This window comes from Thermobia domestica, chromosome 13 (assembly GCF_964235325.1).
Source record: "Thermobia domestica chromosome 13, izTheDome1.hap1.1, whole genome shotgun sequence".
NCBI classification, from domain to species: Eukaryota; Metazoa; Arthropoda; class Insecta; order Zygentoma; family Lepismatidae; genus Thermobia; species Thermobia domestica.
The window spans coordinates 209,259,133-209,277,801 of record NC_137466.1 but is presented as its reverse complement, the minus strand read 5'-3'; the positions used below and the strand labels follow the sequence as shown (position 1 = coordinate 209,277,801).

Genomic DNA, 18,669 nt, shown 5'->3' with positions numbered 1-18,669 from the left:
GAACAATGTCTTGCCACAACAGAGTGTCTACGCATGGATTGAAAAAAATTCAAAGACGATCGCATAAGTATTACGCACGAGGAAGAAACCGGATGACTATCTACAGCCACAAATGATGACAGCATTGAGCGTGCACGTTACACGCTTCAGTTAGACAGACGACTGACGCACATCGTCTGGCCCCTGATACACCTTCTGACCACAAAAACCGGACCGCGGCTCGTTGTTCCTCTTTGGTGTAAATTTCTAGTGGACCGGCCATGATTTATCTGTAACAAAAGGAAGATAAATGGAATAATTAGGATTAAACTTTCATAGCATGACCACAACAGCATAACAATAAAATAAACGAGGACAGAAGTCAGTATGAATTTTGTAAAAAAAAAAGTTATAGCTGCATTGCGGATAATATTTGATTTACCCTCGTATTTGTTGTAAATGTACTTAATTACAAATGTAATAAGGTTTAAATTCTATATAAAAATAACGTTTTTTTTATGAGATCGCAAATCACTATTGTTCACGAACCACACTATATTCCCAATCACCTACTGATACTCTAGTCAACAAAGAACTAAATAACAACTCTTGTGAAGGCAGTTATGGACCACTGTATATGTTTTGAAACTGAATGTGTTAAGGAGAGTAATCTCTTCAACCAAAGCCCTTCGCGACATATAGATTCAAACACTTAATTTTGGTCCAATCCATAACTATGAAAATAATACAGGAAATATAAAATATCTCAAAAGTAGATTTGATACATTAATTTGAGAAAAAGTACGTTTCTCTGCTCCATACAAAATCAATAATCGTCCCAGTAATATGGAACAAATCAATATTAAAATTTATAATAAATATATTTTTGACCGTTGTGATGTGTGGATGCGAACGTTGGTCTCTGACGTACAGAAAAAAAAGATTAAGTGCGGGAGTTACTTGAGAACAACTTTTTTTAAAGCAAAAAAATGAACAAAGTGCAAATTTTTAAAGCTTGCTGAACGCTAAATTTAAAATAGATACATATCAATGAATGTTGTACGGATAATTAAATTCAAATGTCTAAGAGAAAATAGAGCGGCATATTGCTTGCATACTAATACGTAGTATGCCTAGTTAAGGCGGCAGACTACTAAATATTTTTGAAAAGCTAATAATTTTTCTTTTGCCCGTTTTTCGTAAGTGGAAAGAGGTAATAAAATGTAACTTACCACAATAATAGATAATGTTATTCTATACCCGAAAATACGAATCAGAAGAATTTTCAGTGTTGCCATCCATAGAAATTACAGTGTGACCAGAATTTGAGTTACTCAAAAATTTTGGTAAAGGCAGCGACTAGAAAAATGAACTCAACGGTAATTGGTGACTTATCATGCTGTCTAGGTTTCTTGTTTACTACTTTTTAAATAATGTTTCTATTTATTTTGTAATAATTTATGTAAGTTTTATAAAATAAATAGAAATATTATTTAAAAAGTAGTAAACAAGAAACCTAGACAGCATGATAAGTCACCAATTACCGTTGAGTTCATTTTTCTAGTCGCTGCCTTTACCTAGATTTTTGAGTAATTCAAATTCTGGTCACACTGTAATTTCTATGGATGGCAACACTGAAAATTCTTCCGATTCGTATTTTCGGGTATAGAATAACATTATCTATTATTGTGGTAAGTTACATTCTACTCTTTCCACTTACGAAAAACGGGCAAAAGAAAAATTATTAGTTTTTCAAAAATATTTAGTAGTCTGCCGCCTTAAGAAGCATAGAAGAAAGATACTTTTGTTTGTCCCAGGAAAAAGAAGAAGATGGGATACTAAGATAAAATAACACCTCAGTGAAAATCTCCATAATGGTGATAGGATGGATTGCTTCTTTGTAGAATCCAAGCGAGAAGTTCCTTTGTGGGTTGATGAACTTTCGGGTTTATTAAATCATTGTTATTTAATATGAATCACGTGATATATACTTCTGTTTAAAATAGTTTCTGTGAAATGTTGACGTCAATAAAAGAAACAAATACATTAGATGAAACTTTGAGATAGGTCAATTGACGCGTTCAGAAGCTAAACTGATTAACTCCATTTTTTGTTGTTTATAAAACACCATTTTTGACTTGGAAAAGGTACATTCTTTTCAGAGACAAAATCGATGAATTCCGTAGTTTAACAATTTGCCACTAGAATACGTAAACATTCTGACCCCTCTCATTTAAATACACTGTATCTAAGTTACTAAAATGCTCACTACTGAAAAGTCTCGTTGGATGGAGTTATTCGGTTTGACATCTGAACGGCTCAATTAAATTATATCCAGGGCATTTGATACTATTTTCACTTTATTTTGTAATTTGTTTCTAAATACAAATAAAAGAATAATATATAAAATTAAACGAAAAACCGTTGTTTTTTTCACGTTTTTGACGTCGAAGGACGTCTCGATCGTTTCTAATTTCGAACCGACTCTTTGCCACTTTTGAATCGCTCATAGAGCTTGTAAGCAGTCTTAAATACCACCGATTCGCCATACACTGATTTTGAGATTTTGTGAGCCTCTTTGGCACTTTTTTTTCAGCTTAGTAGCTTGTTGGCGCGTGACGGACACTCTTAACACGTCCTCACTATTCTGCCTGTGGAAACCAACTAAACCTATGGTCACAGTGGATCCGACTTTCACCGATTTTTTAATCTGACATACTCTGACGACATCGGTGAAATAAACAAATGCATTGAGAGAAGTGTACGTGGTCAGACTGGCGCCAACATGGTCTGGCGACTACGGCCGACTTCTATCGACCACCAATCAGTAACAAATTATTTTATCTTTGTCGTCAGACTACGCCAGACTAGCGGATGGTTTACAACTCATCGCAAGTATTGAGACTCCCATTTACATGCTACAGCAAGCCGTTCTTCTGCTGATATACATTTTCGAAAATTACTTTGTTTCTCTGTGCGTCCTCGGATCTTCTGAAAGGTGTGCGAAAATGTATCCTGTTCCATTCTGAAGTACTGAAAAAAACTTCTGTTGCTGCTCCACCAACTTTAGAAATAGTGTGTGAAACTCGCCATATTTCTCTCTTTCTTGAATAATAGTATTTATATATTCGCTCCTATCTTCCTCTAAAAGTAATATTTTTAACACAGGATTTTCTAATAGCAGGAATTCCTCGTCCATACTGTATTCCACAAGAATACAAACTGACGACAGATCGGTTGCAGTGTGACCAAGCAGTCGGCAGACGCGGTCGGCCGTTTAATCGCCAGAGTGAAAAATCGGATGCACTGTGACCGTAGGCTAACATGTCACAACTCATTCAAACTCGATACTAACTGTACCAAAAAGTTTAGGCTGCCGGGCTTAAAAGTTGAAATGGGTACAACATTGATAGATGGCACTGTGCAATTACATTCACCGTACTTTTTGATCACACCTCGTATCAAGAACAATGAAGATATGAACACATGATTCTATTATCGTGTAAGGTTGGTCTCTTGAAACACTTGGGCAGCTTTCTGGTGGAACAAGCAATGACCCATTGAAATAAACTTTACTGTATACGCATATTCTTCTTCAGCAGAAACCTAATGACATAATATGAACTAACAAATGAACATCACGCCTCTGTTAATTAACTTTCTGTTGACACATCTTAAAGAACGTATTTTCTTTCCATTCTCTTTGAAGGAGACATTTTTTTTGTGTTCTTTGCTTTCTTTTTCTCTTTCTTTTCAGTCTCATTATTTTTTGTTGGTATAAAAATAATTGAAAAAAAGATCCTTATTCTCACAAGCATTGACATAAGGGAATAGGAGCGTGCTTCTTGAATAGTTTTGAGGATTCTATACTTTCCTTTACTCCTTACGATATCGTTGTAACAGGTTCCTAATAAGGACACACTTACAAAGTGTTTTCTCACTTTTTTTTGATGATAACAGTCCTTTGTTGTTCAAAGATAAAAATAGTTTTGTTTTACTACTTAATATATATATATATATATATATATATATATATATATATATATATATATATATATATATATATATATATATATATATATATATTATGCGTGTTTTGTTTACATTTTCACAAAAAACAATAATACATATAAAACATTATTTCGTAACTATTATAAGTCAAATGCTAATTGGCTTTTTCTTAGCGTTCTAAATGTCACAGGTTAAAAAAATAATGACGTTGTTGTTTTGTCTCTGTGACAAACTTATTTCATCCCCTAACCTCACTGTATCGTTTTAGTTTGACATTTTCCTTTTTTGCAGCTTTTCACCACACAAATAAACACGCTATGTCTTTCTTTTATATTTGAATGACATTTTTCTGCGTCACATATTTTGAACAAAACCAACAACACGAAAGACAAAGTACAAAAAGGGAAGTTTTATATGTATATAGTTTTATGTTTCGTTTTTCAATGTTTACTTTGTGTTTACCAAAGCGTAAAAAATAGTCTTTCCTGAAAATGACTACCAAACAAACGAAATCTTGTTATTGTGAGTTGTATTTATTATAGCTTATGAAAGTTCACCGAACAGTTTTTACAGTATTTTATAAAGGCAGCATTAGCTCATCCATAGTAAAGTATAAGGGATTCATCGTCCATTCTTGCATCAGAAAGAGAGTTTGTTATTTAAGTATTTGAATTCCAACCGCATATGGGACCTTGTTCGTAATTTTTTTTGTAATAATTACAGAGTAATTCGAAGTTAAACACATCACATCTTCGTATTACCAAATAAAAAGCTAACAGTTTTTTTTAAAAAAAAGAAGAAATGTTTGACTTAGCTGACTGCGATGTCATACTGTAGCATTTATTAATTTTACTAAAAGTAATTATTTTATTATATCTTTGTTTTTATTTCATACTTAAAAATGAATCGCAAACAATCGGTTACTAAAGCTAGGTTTCCATCCTGCAAGAATCTTGTAGCTGTGATAATAAAATCTTCAAACCTTACCTTATTTCTCTATGTAAAGATAATCTTGAAAGTGATATGCAACCTTTTTTTTTCATCTTGCAAGGAGTCACATCATGTGAAACTTTCTGAGTCGTTTTGCTTGCTACCTGCTGTCACCCTAACACTGACATAAAGAAAGAAAAAAGAAAACAGTTTCCCTGCTTTCGAAACGACAGATTCTTTTGGACGGGAAGGGGGAAGCGCGCCAAAATATACGTTTGTAATGAGGAGGTTCACTGTTTGTCCACTAGGGTGCAGTGCTGCATGGGTGGAGATATCGTTCTTGCTTTCAGAAAATTGTAATATGTAAACAGTAAATAGAAAGATAAGAGTTGCAAGATTTTGTAATGATAGCTAATATGACTCTTGCAGCAGGGCAACCTAGCTTTATAAAGGTGTTATCTCTGAGTTATACGACTGTAGACGATTCTTTCGTTTGTAAGGAAAGTGCGTTTATTCGGAACACTTATACGAAAAGTACGTATAAAATGTACTTTCTCAGTTATACATTTGCTGTACGTTAAGTCCAAAAACTACGGGATGTACCGTTTTTATGTGCGCCACATAAGATTTTTTTTCTCAGTATACGTGGAGAATAAAAGTGCACTTATCTTTGAAATTGATCTAAGGACAATTCATGAAAAGTTACAAATTCAGTTAAGACATACAAAACATGAAGATAGTATAAAATATGAAACAAAATATGAAGAAGTATGAAGATTTTACTAAATATGAAATGTTGGCCAAAATACATGTAACATGAGGTTTGAGATATGAAAATTCAAAACACGCTATTTCGATTCTACATATCACGAAAGAAAGATTCTTGTTTCCATTGCCCTGCGAGACACGGTTTAAAATATGACATTACATACTTTTCTCTCTCTCTAGTGATGAATAAATAAACTAAAAGTCTATAAATAAACAAAAGATGCTGCGTATGAAAGAATTAAAACAATATATTTAATGTATTATCACGTATTAAACCGAACACTATAAGTAGGTTTGCCCGGCTCTAATCTCTTGACGTTTGGTGAAAGCCAATGGCGCGTAAGAGCGACGTTGTCAGATTTCATTTCCTTTCTTGTACAAGTATAACGTGAAACGTTTCTTCCGTGAAACACAGATACCAGAATGAAGTAAAGGCTTCACACCGAGAAGGTGAAAGAATAAACACTGATTTACATTCACTTTTATATGAAGAAATAATTTTAAAATAAAATAATGAATCACTGTAGAATCGTGATTTTCTCCCCTAATTATTTAGAGACTTTTTTTTTCTAAACGGAAACTAACATTCTATGAATAACAGGGCCGTAGCCAGCCCCAAAATTTAGGGGGGGCGATCGAAGTTTGAGTTGGCCGATCCAACCACATCATAGTTCATCACCATATTATAGTTCACTTGTAAGCCTACCGTGAAAATTTTAGGAGGGGCCAATAAAAATTTAGGGGGGCCCGGCCCCCCTAGACCACCTGAATACGGGCCTGATGAACAAAGACAATTTTGAGTGTAAGTAATATATCTCTTGCGCAACTTTAATTGAGTATTGCAAAAAAGAGGGCGTGCCTTAAACGTCAAGTGGTTTGTATAAATATATGTGGAGGGCACAACTGACTGGGCCATGGAAATATATTATGACCTAGAGTGTGACAGAAATGACGTATCAAGAGAATCACGTTAATAAAGGATCACCATAGTTATCACGAAATATAATGAAATCTTTGAATTTTGCATCCCACGTTTATGCTCTGTAGGCTAAGGGAAACTGATGATTAATGAAAATTAATGATGATTAAATGATTGGTGGGATGATAATATGGGAGTGTTGGACATGGGGAGTACTCGAATAAGATTGATTAAGTATTTTGTGCTTGTAACTTCCCCCTGTACTCCAATACAAAACGGTAGCAGTATATGAATGTTCAGTGTTATTAACCCACAAATATTGTTTCTTTCAGAAAAAAAAATGTTCCGTGGCGGCTCCGGGAGCTCTGAGAGACACACAATATTCGGAGGGACGCATATTTTCATACGGTACTATGCTATTATATAATAGACGTATTATTTTGGCCTTCTCCGGGATGCACTCTCAGAGTTCCCAGGGCCAGTGCCCCTCAAAGAACGAGTCTGAAAGAAACATTGCGCCACAAATCTTTTAGTTTAACGTCCCCACGATTATGTCCTGTATTCTAAATAAGATAGATGGCTAATGAAAATGAATAATTTCAAATTCTGGGATGAGAATGTGGGAGAAATTGTGAGAACTTCTCGAAAACCCACAAACAAGGTCTTGTATACCATAAACTCAGATGCACTGGGATTGAACCAGAAACTTCTCGCACTAGAAGTAAGCGTCTATCATTGAACCACTGTGCTCCCTAATAACTCAGAAAGATTTAGTGTTGAGGATATGTTAATTGTTTTGATCACTATCTGTATATGCTGATTAGTTAATGGTACGTTTCCATTTTACATGAATCTTGTAGCTGTCATAAAAAAAGACCTTGCTACCCGATCTTTCTATCTACTGTTTAGATTTTACAACTTTTTGTAAGCAAGAAAAGTATCACCACCCATGCAGCACTGCAGTCTAGTACACAAACAGTGAACCTCCTCATTAAAAACGTGTATTTTGGCGCACTTCCCCCTCCCTGTCCAAAAGAATCCGTTGTTTTCGAAGTAGCGAAACTGGTTTTTCCTTTATATCAGCGGGAGGGCGATAGCAGGTAGCAAGCAAGACGTCCCAGAAGGTTGCACACTGTTAATTCCTTGGAAGATAGAAAAAATGTTTTATGACTCTTTCAAGACTATGTGTACATGATGAAATATGATAGGGTTCAAGACTTTTTTAATGACATCTACAAGTTCTTCTAACGTGGCAACCCATCTTAAGTTTTACACCCCATGATCATTTCGGGTAGGTTAAAGGGGACGGTGATTGACGAGAAATAAAGGAAATGGTGAAATAAAGAAAGTAAACAAGGAAACACTGAGAAAAGCCATGCACACGGTCTTTGTCCACCATAAAGTTGACCTGGCGTGGGCTGGGATAGAACCAAATACCCCATGCACCAGAGGTGAACGATCAAACACTGAACCACCGTAGTCCGATCAAATGATTAACAAAATAAGTCGCCTCTTAGAAGGAAGGTTAAAAACGGCATAATCTCATCCGTTGGAAACATTCACCAAACAGCCTCTCTCCGGTAAGTTTTCTCATCATAAGGCCAAACCTTTCTTCTTAAAGACTATATTTTCCAGAAAGCTGTCTTTGCAGTTTTTGCTGACGTATTTATATTTTATTTCGCTTTCTTTATACTTCTAATTCATTTTCTTTGGATTTTGTTCTATCTAACTACCACAGAAAAAAAATTAAGATAAGAAGCTTTACGGAGAAAGTATGTCCGTCTTATGTTCCACGGAGCAAAATATTTATATTTTTATTAGTAAGACGAAAATCCTTTCGGCGTATTTGGGAAACGCAGAAATATTAAAGAAACTGCATTTGGACGCGAAAAAGAAATTGAATCTCCAGAATATATCGTACTTGCGACTGCGAGGTGCATATTGATCTATCACTAATATTGTAGTCTGAAGTAATACACAGTGGGTAGTTTGAATAAAGCACTCTTCTCTAGTCAAGCGCTGTTCGCTACCTCCTGTCTTTGGTGCACGTGGTTCTGGCTTCGATTCCCGGAGGAGAGCACAAAAATCTAATTATACAGGTATTCACTCCATTAATGATCCGTCTCCTTTACCGTAAAGGGCATAAGTGTAGGACATTAAATTAAAATAAAAATCATTTACCTTTTCTTTCATTTTTCAAGCTTCATAAAGGAAAACTGAGATTAAGAACATATTCTTAAGACTGTGAATACATACCAAAATACAATTTCTTCTTGCGTCTTACAGCGCTTGTTCTTTTGAGATTCAAGATACGAACCGGAAGTGATTTAATCTACCAATTACGGTTTTAATATACGGACTAGCATTTGGCTAGTCCCCAGACTCCCACGTTTGCTCGACCTACGGCCTCGCACCTCTTAAACCACATTTCTACCGAATTTCAAGTTTTCTTTCCTATTTCAACTACCTATAGAAAAAGATTTTCTATCTCAACAAAGTTCCCATTTAACTAACATGGGAAAATTTTCATACTCCTTTTAGGCCTAAGAAACTAAAAAAAATCATTTTTGGTTATTTTGCTGTGGGTTAATTTCGGAAAGCTACAAGCATGCCAAATTTCATCATTCTAATCTTGCTGGAAATGCTGAAACATTACGGTTGTAGAAGGTGTCCCACGTAAATAACATGGGAAGATTTTTCAATTGCTCATAAAACCCCACTAACTTTGAAAATTTTACATTTGGTGATTTACTTAGATAACGCTGACGAAAAACGAACACGAATTCCGAATTTCGAGTTTTTATTCCAATTCAATGTACCTATAAAACATGAGATTATAAGTAAAAAAAAAAAAAAAAAAAACACCCACTTAAATAACATTGGAAACTTTTTCACCCCCCACCCTTTAGATCCTCTAAAAATTAAAAATATTCACCTTTGTCAATTTTCCTGTGAGTCCCGGAAAGCTACAATCATTGCAAATTCTAACTTTTCACGTCAACCGGAAGTACCCGTTATTTTATGTCAGTTCCTGTAGTTTCATATGTAGGCCTAGTTAGGATACTACATAAATGCAATCCATTCTTGTGATACTGAATTCATATATATATATATATATATATATATATATATATATATATATATATATATATATATATATATATATATATATATATATATATATAGGGTGGCCCAAAATTAGGTATACAGTACCGTACTGCATTTTATATCATTTCTTATTGTTATCCATTACGTAGACTTAGTTTCGTTATTATTCGTTCTTATTGTGTTTTTACTTACATCTTAAGCTCGGAAGAGCCGAAGCAAATAAACCTATAAACTAGAATATTATACTTGATCAATGCAGGGGTATATATATATATATATAAACTATTTCTTGTTATATCTTACTTGTTTTGTTCCACATGGGGATCCCATATTTAAACTGGAAATGGTTACATCTAACCCTTTCTGTTTTTCTTAAAGTAATGGCAGCTAAGATTAAAATATTAAAATTATAATCTCTTAACTACAGACACTTCGGTATTCTTAGACATTTTACTATATTATTTTCACGCTGGTGGGATGATGATGACGTCACAGTGAGTCCTTCGCCCAGCGTCATGAGAAGAATTAGATCGCTAATCCGGTGCGCTGAGTGTGCATTTGCAGTGCGTTTCGTTGGCCGTTTTATCGCTTCGGATACTCTTCTTCACGATACATCCAATACACTTTCCAGTTTCCTCGCGCTGGCACCGCCTAAGGAAACGCCAACAACAAAACAATTTGCCCGCTTTGAAAATTATAGAGGTCGCCCAGTTCACTCTGTCACCGTCTGCTCTAAGTTCACACTATCGTTCTACAGCTTCTCACGTAGTGCAGAGCGCGACATGTTGCTTGCGAATGCCCAAATCTTTGGCATTTGAAGCATTGAAAGTGATGTTTCTTTTGTAGTGGTTCTATGCGAACTTTCATGTGTAGCAATAAATCTTTGAAGATTCTGGTAACTTGTAGCGTCTTCAAAAATGCAATGAAGAATAGTGGGATGGGGACTTTCCCTTTCTCGCTATCATAATTCTGAGTTCGCATTTGTGAAACAAGAAATATTGCGGAATCCTCCTTCTTGAGTGCTATTGTGATGTCTTCAATACTGGTATCAATTGGAAGGTGGCGATCAATTGCTTCGATCGTCTTAGCTTTCTTCTTGAATTCGGTGACATTTTATAGTTTACCGTAGGAACAAAAGTTTTGCATAACTTTATAATCTCACATTTTCGAATTGATGAAAGATTAATAGTGATGCATGAATCCGCCATTAAAACCAAATTTTTCTGATATAATGTCCTGAAGAGCTCTATTCAATGGACCCCGTCGATTTTAAGATCTAGTTTCTATTGTCAACATATTTCAAATTCTGTTCCTGGTTTTCTTGGCCATGGCCCGCTCTAATTGTTTCATTCAAGTTGTTCCTTGCCTGTTCCCACGACGTTGGGTAATCTTTTCAGGCTCTTCTAGTACCATCTACTTTCTTACAAAATAATCAAAATTTTCAAAAAAAATTAATCCTTATATCTACCTACGATTCTCGCATTTTATGGTAAATTTTACACTTTCATTAAAGCGAGTACTGCTTCATTGCTATTTATCGTAGGTTCATGCTTCATACCTCATTTGTTTGCAATACAACAACCTTTCCAACGGTACCTCTCGCCTGTCCGTATCATACACTAGAAACGGGAAATTAGGGAAAATCCGGGAAATTTTCTGAAAAATCCCTTTTTGCAAAACTTTGAGGCCCTCTGGCCCGGGTATGGGATCACGTAGAGATCTCAGATCACAAGAAAAAATACGTAATTACGTACACAATACGTGTGCAAAATTTCAATCTGAAATCTTGAAAACTAAGGGCGGGATTTTTTTTTTAAAAATTTCAATATAACTTTATACGACGTGATATAAAATTTTCCTAAAGCAAGACAACTTGTCCTTTGATTATAGTTCACACTTCATTCCCTTCAGAATAAAGCAACCTTTCGAAGGATACCACTCACATGCTCATATCATACACCAGAAACAAGAAAGTATAAAAAATCCAGGAAATTTTCCGGAAAAAATTCCTCTTTTTGAAACCTTTGAGCGCTTCGGGTCAAGGCCCGGGCTGACTTAGAGGTCTGATAAACTTTGATAAATTGTTAGAAGGTGTACACAATGCGTATGCAAAATTTCAGTATGATATCTCGAAAGCGGAAAAAAAATTGAAAATTGCCTCCAGAAAAAATGTGATATCACGTCCCCGCCCACATGTGGCGCCATCAAGTTGACCATCTGTTTCCAAAGTGCATCTGAAGTGTTGTTTGGTTCATGTCTGACTTGACCAATAATTAACAAAAACGGCTTAAATGCCTGATATAGGAACTTAATCAGCGGTAAAATACAATACTGCATTATGGTACGAAAACGTACCATGGATCGTACAAGGGTTAATAGTAGATAACGTTAATACGCACCCTTTCGTTTTCTCTTTAATATATCGGAAAAATCTAGGATACTCCAACGCGAAAACTACTTTCATTTTTTTTTTCAAATCTTTTTCTTCTTGAAAGTTTAATTTCACTTCGCTCTCACTGAGAATAGAACAAAGCGAAGAACAAGAAGCGAAGAAAGACTGAGAGAAAGAAAGAGAGAAAGCAAGAAAGAGAAAAATCTAAGAAGTTCTGTAAGTTGATCCCATCTAGATTGCCAATTGGAGGAAAGTTTTCGTGGTTATTCCTGAAACTACTGGCAAAAAAGTTCACAACGGGAAAACGAGTGAAAGTAGAAAACGAAAAAAAAAAAATGTAGATAATACATTCTTTATCATTTGTGTGCTGTTAGCAGCAAATAGAAAAGTCGAAAACAGAAGAAATAATAAAAAAAAAGGCAAGAAAAGAAAGAGAAGAAATTATGAGGAAATGACGGAATGAAATATAACTTATGAAGCCCCATTGAAAGAAAATGAAGAAATGCCTCTGCCACACTGAATCCGAGCCTGAAACGGACAAAACACACCAGTTCAATAAATGCGTGTAAATAAAAGTAAGAAATACGAAGACTCTAACGTTGGGTGAACAGGGTTGAAAGGAAGATTAACAACCTGTTTTTTTTTTTCTATGAGACACACACACACATACAGACACACAGAAGAGGAGAAAGAGACAGAGACAGAGAGAGAGAGAGAGAGAGAGAGAGAGGAAGGTAGAAAAAATTCCAACAGTGATGAAGCGGAGGCATTGTTGCTGTGAGCGAAGTATAAAAAAAAAAAGTGCCCTGACTGTCTTTCATTCTATAGAATTTTTCATTTTTACGAACCAGGCGAGTCATACAGAGAAATCCCTTTCAAGTGTGAAAATATGTCATTTCTTTTTAAATGTGAATACCCTCTTAGCGGTTTTAATATTATTTTTTTTTACAAATAAAACACATGAATTGTTGTTTTATATGTAAGATTACCTTTAAAAAGACCTGCTAAAATTATGCGAGCTAGAAAGAACATTAAAAATTAACAGTTTAATTACAGTTGAATATTCCGTTGATATAACCTGTATGGAATGAAGATTTCGAAGGTGTGATTATTAAAAGGTCTATGATAACATATTAGGCTAGAGATCTTGATCTTTTTGGTTCAGATTTAACGTCCCTTTTGAATAGCGAGGCTATATGAGATGCGGACCTACAGTTGAAGGTGAAATCAGAACCATCACATTGTGTTCAAATTTTAAATCTCCATTCCCGGGAATGGAACTTGCGATCGTTTACACCAAAGGCACGCACTCTAGCGACTAGTGCAGGAGGGAGCCAAGGGCACTGATTTCTCTATAACCTTGGGGGGCATTCATAAAAAAATATAATTATATAACAATACATATAACAATAAAAAATGCATATAAAAATATATATTCATAAAAATATATGGGGGCACACACGAGCTTTGGGGGTGCCCGGGCTCCCTTGGTTCTCCCCAGGATCGGCGTCCTTGGAGGGAGGGCGGACACATTTAGGTCCAAACAAACAAAATCATTAGTCCCATTACTTGACAACAGGCAAAATAGTTAATAATGATATTGTTCATGTATTTGGAATTCATTGAAAACAAATACTGCCAGAAATGCTGGCGGAAATAATTCATGCGTTATCTATCCATTGATACTTTATATTTTGGGAGAAAAGATAGTTTATTAAGTACAGTATCCATAAAATGTACACTATCAAAAAGTAGATTTATTTATTTTTGTTCGTTTACTTCTAATGCTGACACAGCTACTGTTAACATCGACACCTAGGCTTAACATTACCACATATACTCCTAACAATGACCTACTGTGACGTATATCTTAATCGTTGTTGTTGAGTTGAACGTCCCGTTTAGCAGTGAGGCTGTATGTGACGTGGGCCTGCTGATTAACGTGGAATCCGAACCACTTAATCGTGTCATAGTAGGGACCTAACTGTGACATCATGCTACTTTTAATGGGTGAAAATACTGCTAACAAATATGTGCATATGTGTCAAATGTAGTGACATAAATAGGAAGGGGGGGGGGGAGCAAACGAGGCTTGTGCCTCGGGCACCGGATTGGGAAGACGCAAAATTGGGCAAATATTTGCGGGAACGTTTTGGTTTGGTTGGTCAGGGAGGCTCTAAGGCGACTTCTTGTCCCGGGCGACAACTAGCATATTTGAGTCGCTGGCCAAATACTTGTTTATCGATTTAAAATATTTATTAAGATTTATTTGAAAAGATTAAACTCAAAACTATTTATATTAGGGGGTAAATATCCTTACTACCAACGCCTCAGCAAATTCCTAATCAATCAAATTGAATCAAAGTTGTTTACTCTCAAAAATGTCATATGTTAACAATTATAACATCTAATCTTAAAATGATATTTTGTGATAACCTTTCTCGTAAATTCGATCTATAGAAACGTTGTTCCATACTTCCACATTTAAACAAAGGCGTCGATCCTGGGGGGCTGACGGGGCCCGCCCCCAAAGCTCATGTGGGCCTCCTATTATATATTTGAATATAAATATTTGGCATAATTTGAGTGCAATTTGTATTAAAATCATCATATATATATATATATATATATATATATATATATATATATATATATATATATATATATATATATATATATACCTTCTGCAAATTTAGAGAGAAATCGGCGCCCTTGACAAAGGGTTCACATACCTCTAAAATACGATGGTGCAAAACCCACACAGATATACTGTTCCTGAAGTAGTCAAAAACAATACAATTCCAACCTGCTTCCAAGCTATATAAAGCCTGTAACAAATAATTTAGTTGTCCACCTTTCCCCAGTACATTTCGAAATCTTTGCGTTTGTAAAAGGTGCAAAATTTAGTACAAACACTAGTCGTTAGAAAGTATGTGCCCTTCCTGTAGTACCCTGCAAATCGTAATGTATAAACCTACTATTTTCGGTGTTAGTATTCTTATTAATAGTTGCCTAGAAGAAAATAGATTTATTTAAGAAATTAAGGTTACTGAACATAGCAAATATCTATATTTTGATACTAGATGTCATTAGTGTGTTTCTTGGCTTCTTTTCAGGCGATGGGCAAAGTCAACGCTTGTTCTGGTACCACTGTTTGGTGTTCATTATTCCATATTTCTGGTTTTCCAGTATCCGGAAGATGAAGTTATGGAAGTAGTATGGCTTTTCGGAGATCAAATGTTTGCGTCCTTTCAGGTATGTGAAATAATAATAATAAATACATTTCATGTTTCCAAAAGGTTATTGTGTATTCTAAGGTTCTATTTACTGTTTGTATTGGTTGGACCGAACATCATCAGGCAAGGGCGCCCATCAGGGGGGGCAAGGTGGGGCGCTCGCCCCCCTAGAGGAAATTGTACTTCAGAATATCGAAAATTCAATAGAATTTTTACATTAGTTACAGCAGAATTTGAAACAATTTTTGAAACGTCGCTTATACTTGCCCCTCCCCCTTGGAAACCACAACATGGGCGCCCTTGTCGTCAGGGGATTGAGAAGCTAACTTGTTCTTCCGTTTCCTGCCATATTGTTATTCCCAATTCTAAAATAAGCATTCTCATAAATTAATCATTCTTTTCGTTTTTTTTTTAATCTGGAGGTCATAATCAGTGGTCGAAGTGAGACGGTATGCGATGGTATACCATACCGCCTCTGGTTTTTCAGTGATAAATGCATACCGTCTCTGGTTTTTCAGTGATCGAGACATACACCTACCATTACTGGAGAGTGGATGCTTTAATAAAGCCATTTTTATACACAGTAATTCACAAATAGCTTTGCACACAAAAATATTTTATTGTTTGTGTAGAAATAATTTCTAAGTTGACAACCCCGACACTTTTGTTATTTTTCCCTGCCTTTTGTTTTTCGGATGAGGTGTCTTCAAAGTTGTTCATTTAGTTTGCATTTTGCTGTTCCATATTGAATTGTTTCTTTTTTATATGTGTGCGTGTCTTCTTGCCTTAATGCATATAAAGGTCGTGTTTTGAGCATGGGTAGATTTAGGTGTTGTTTGCTGTAGGGGACGGATCTTTTGGGGGAGTTGGAATACCCCTCAGTCGAGTGAGGGGGTCCAGGAATTTTCCCGCAGGAGAATGCTAATATAAAAACTCAGTTTTTGAGCATTTTCGTGTATAATTTTCTATAATACGTCATAAAGCAGTGGCGTCTCTTCCGGGCTTAACCCCCTCCCCCGAATTTCATTTACTATATTAAATTAAATGAAACATCTTGCAGAATTTTCACATATCCAGGACTAAAGTTAGCATAGCCCCCCGAAACAAAATCGTAAATACGCCACTGCTATAAGGGGATACTTTTTTCAGAAAGTTGTAGGTGGGTAATCAAAATCTCTCATGCTCTCTCCCCCCATAACTAAAGAGACCCTCTTCAATAGTTGCCAGTCTGCATGTAAATAGAAATGCAATCTTTAGGCAGCATACCCTCACTGTATTTCAACATTTAGATAGCCGGTATGTTGAATCAGAATCGTTATAAAACTACCGCCTCTGCTTTTTTTTCCCATTTCGAACACTGGTCATAATCGTAAACGTAATCTATAGATTTCAGCTTTCTTGTAATTACGAGGTAACAAACTGTGGGCCTAGTCTAACAAGCTAGTAATATTAGTATTGGAAACTGTTGAGAAGATAAATTGAATTATAGGGCATACTTTTGTAGTTGCAAGAATAAATTCAGTCGTTATCTTTTTCGAAGAAATTGAGCTTAATATTGTAATCATTTTTGAAGAATTTAAGTTGTGTGTTTGCATTAGTTATGTGATTCATTTATACAGGGTGTTACGAAAATGTGTCACCATATTTGAGAACACATTGCTCACATCAAAATAAGACAAAAAGTCCTCGTGAGTATTGTCGAATTCCCCTTTGTGTAAGAGTGACATGATTGCCAACTTGGAATCGAAACTCGAATCGTGACAGTTGGAACGGAACAGAACAGAAAGATGCACATATTTCGGGAGGTGATTCGTCACATCGAAAGAAGACATAAAGTCCTCTTGCATGGTGCATCAATGTGCACATCTTTTTATTCCGTTCCAATTGTGACGATTCGAGTTTCGATTCCAAGTTGGCACTCCTGTCGCTCATACAGGACACGGAATTCGGCAACAAGCAAAAGGAATTTTTGTCTTCTTTTAAAGTGATGAATCACCTCACGAAGTATGTGCACATCTTTTTGTTCGTTCCAATTGTGACGATTCGATTTTCGATTCCAAGTTGGCAACCCTGTCACTCTTACATGACGCGGAGTTCGACAATATGCAACAGTACTTTTTATATTATTTTGGCGTGAAGAATCTGTTTCCAAAATATTATGACACATTTTCTCGGGGTTCTCCCGTTTCCTCCCACTTTCTTCATTCCACCATTTCATTCATCTCTCATCATCGCCGTCTCCTTTAGCCTAACCGGCATAACCATGGGACGTAAAGCTAAAAAAAAAATTGTAACACCCTGTATATACACCCTTGAGAATTTTTAAAACTAAGAAGGTAGTTCTGGTAAAAACATAAATTGTTATATTAAAAGGGGATGTTTCGAGAATTTTTGAACGAAGTTTAGTAAAATAGTTCTTTTACGTATATTTGGTTACGGTTAGATTTGGAAATGATCAACAAAAATTGATGTGGTGCTGACCACGTATCATTATCTGTCCGGCACGCCACCTTGACTGTCTGAAATGCCGAAGCCATAAGTATTTTTTAAAGGAGGAAATTTATTAAATATGGGTCGGCTTGAGGTATACGGTTGAAGAGCAACATTAAAGAAGTTTGTACTAATTGGTGAAGATGAGCATGAAAGCAAACGCACCAAGAGATCCACCTCAAAATGGGGTATTAAAGATGAAGAGTCAATGTTTTGATTCAGCTTAGATAAAAAATCGTCTCACTCAGAAGGTCAGGAGAACCCTCAATTACAAAAGCAACCTCAAGGGCATCATAACAAAAGCAGCAGGAGATTTCTTTTCCTAATTCTCTCTCCCAAGCAATCAAAGAAGAACACTTGCCCAGAAAATCCATCTACTCCACCAGCCAAATAGCACAAGAATGCAGGCATCGAATCTTGTAATAAAAAGAACTCAAGATATTTCATCCAGAAAACATCTGCTTCACCCATAATCAAGAACATTGATTCTACTAAGGCACTTTAATGCCGGGGCTAGATCAAGACCAATATACATATATGTAACATTGGACGTATCAAAAGACGACTCACTACAACTAATTGGTGAATATCTACAAGCAGGGCCGGATCCAAGATTTTCTGAGGGGGGGGGGGTGCACCATAACTACCAAAATAACCAGTCTCATTGAAACTCTTCAAAGTGACATGTGACAATATTATTTACACCTGATACATAGAACGCAGAAGGGGTCTGTTTTAAAGACGATCGCAAGTGATATGAAGGAAAAATTACTCTCTCTTCCTGCCTTCTGTTTCCTTCCCTAGTTGAGAAATGTTATATTGCTTTGCCTGGTGAA

At 35.8% G+C, this 18,669-nt stretch overlaps 1 protein-coding gene across 3 annotated transcripts in view; it reads left to right on the top strand.

Moving 5' to 3' along the window:
• LOC145668979 (parathyroid hormone 2 receptor-like) overlaps positions 1 to 18,669 on the top strand; it is a 121,355-nt gene that overhangs the window by 63,053 nt on the left and 39,633 nt on the right. For all 3 annotated transcript variants that reach the window (XM_081737286.1, XM_081737287.1, XM_081737285.1), the window contains exon 9: positions 15,224 to 15,362. In XM_081737286.1, the coding sequence (XP_081593412.1) occupies positions 15,224 to 15,362 (139 nt within the window). The remainder of the gene's footprint in view (positions 1 to 15,223; positions 15,363 to 18,669) is intronic.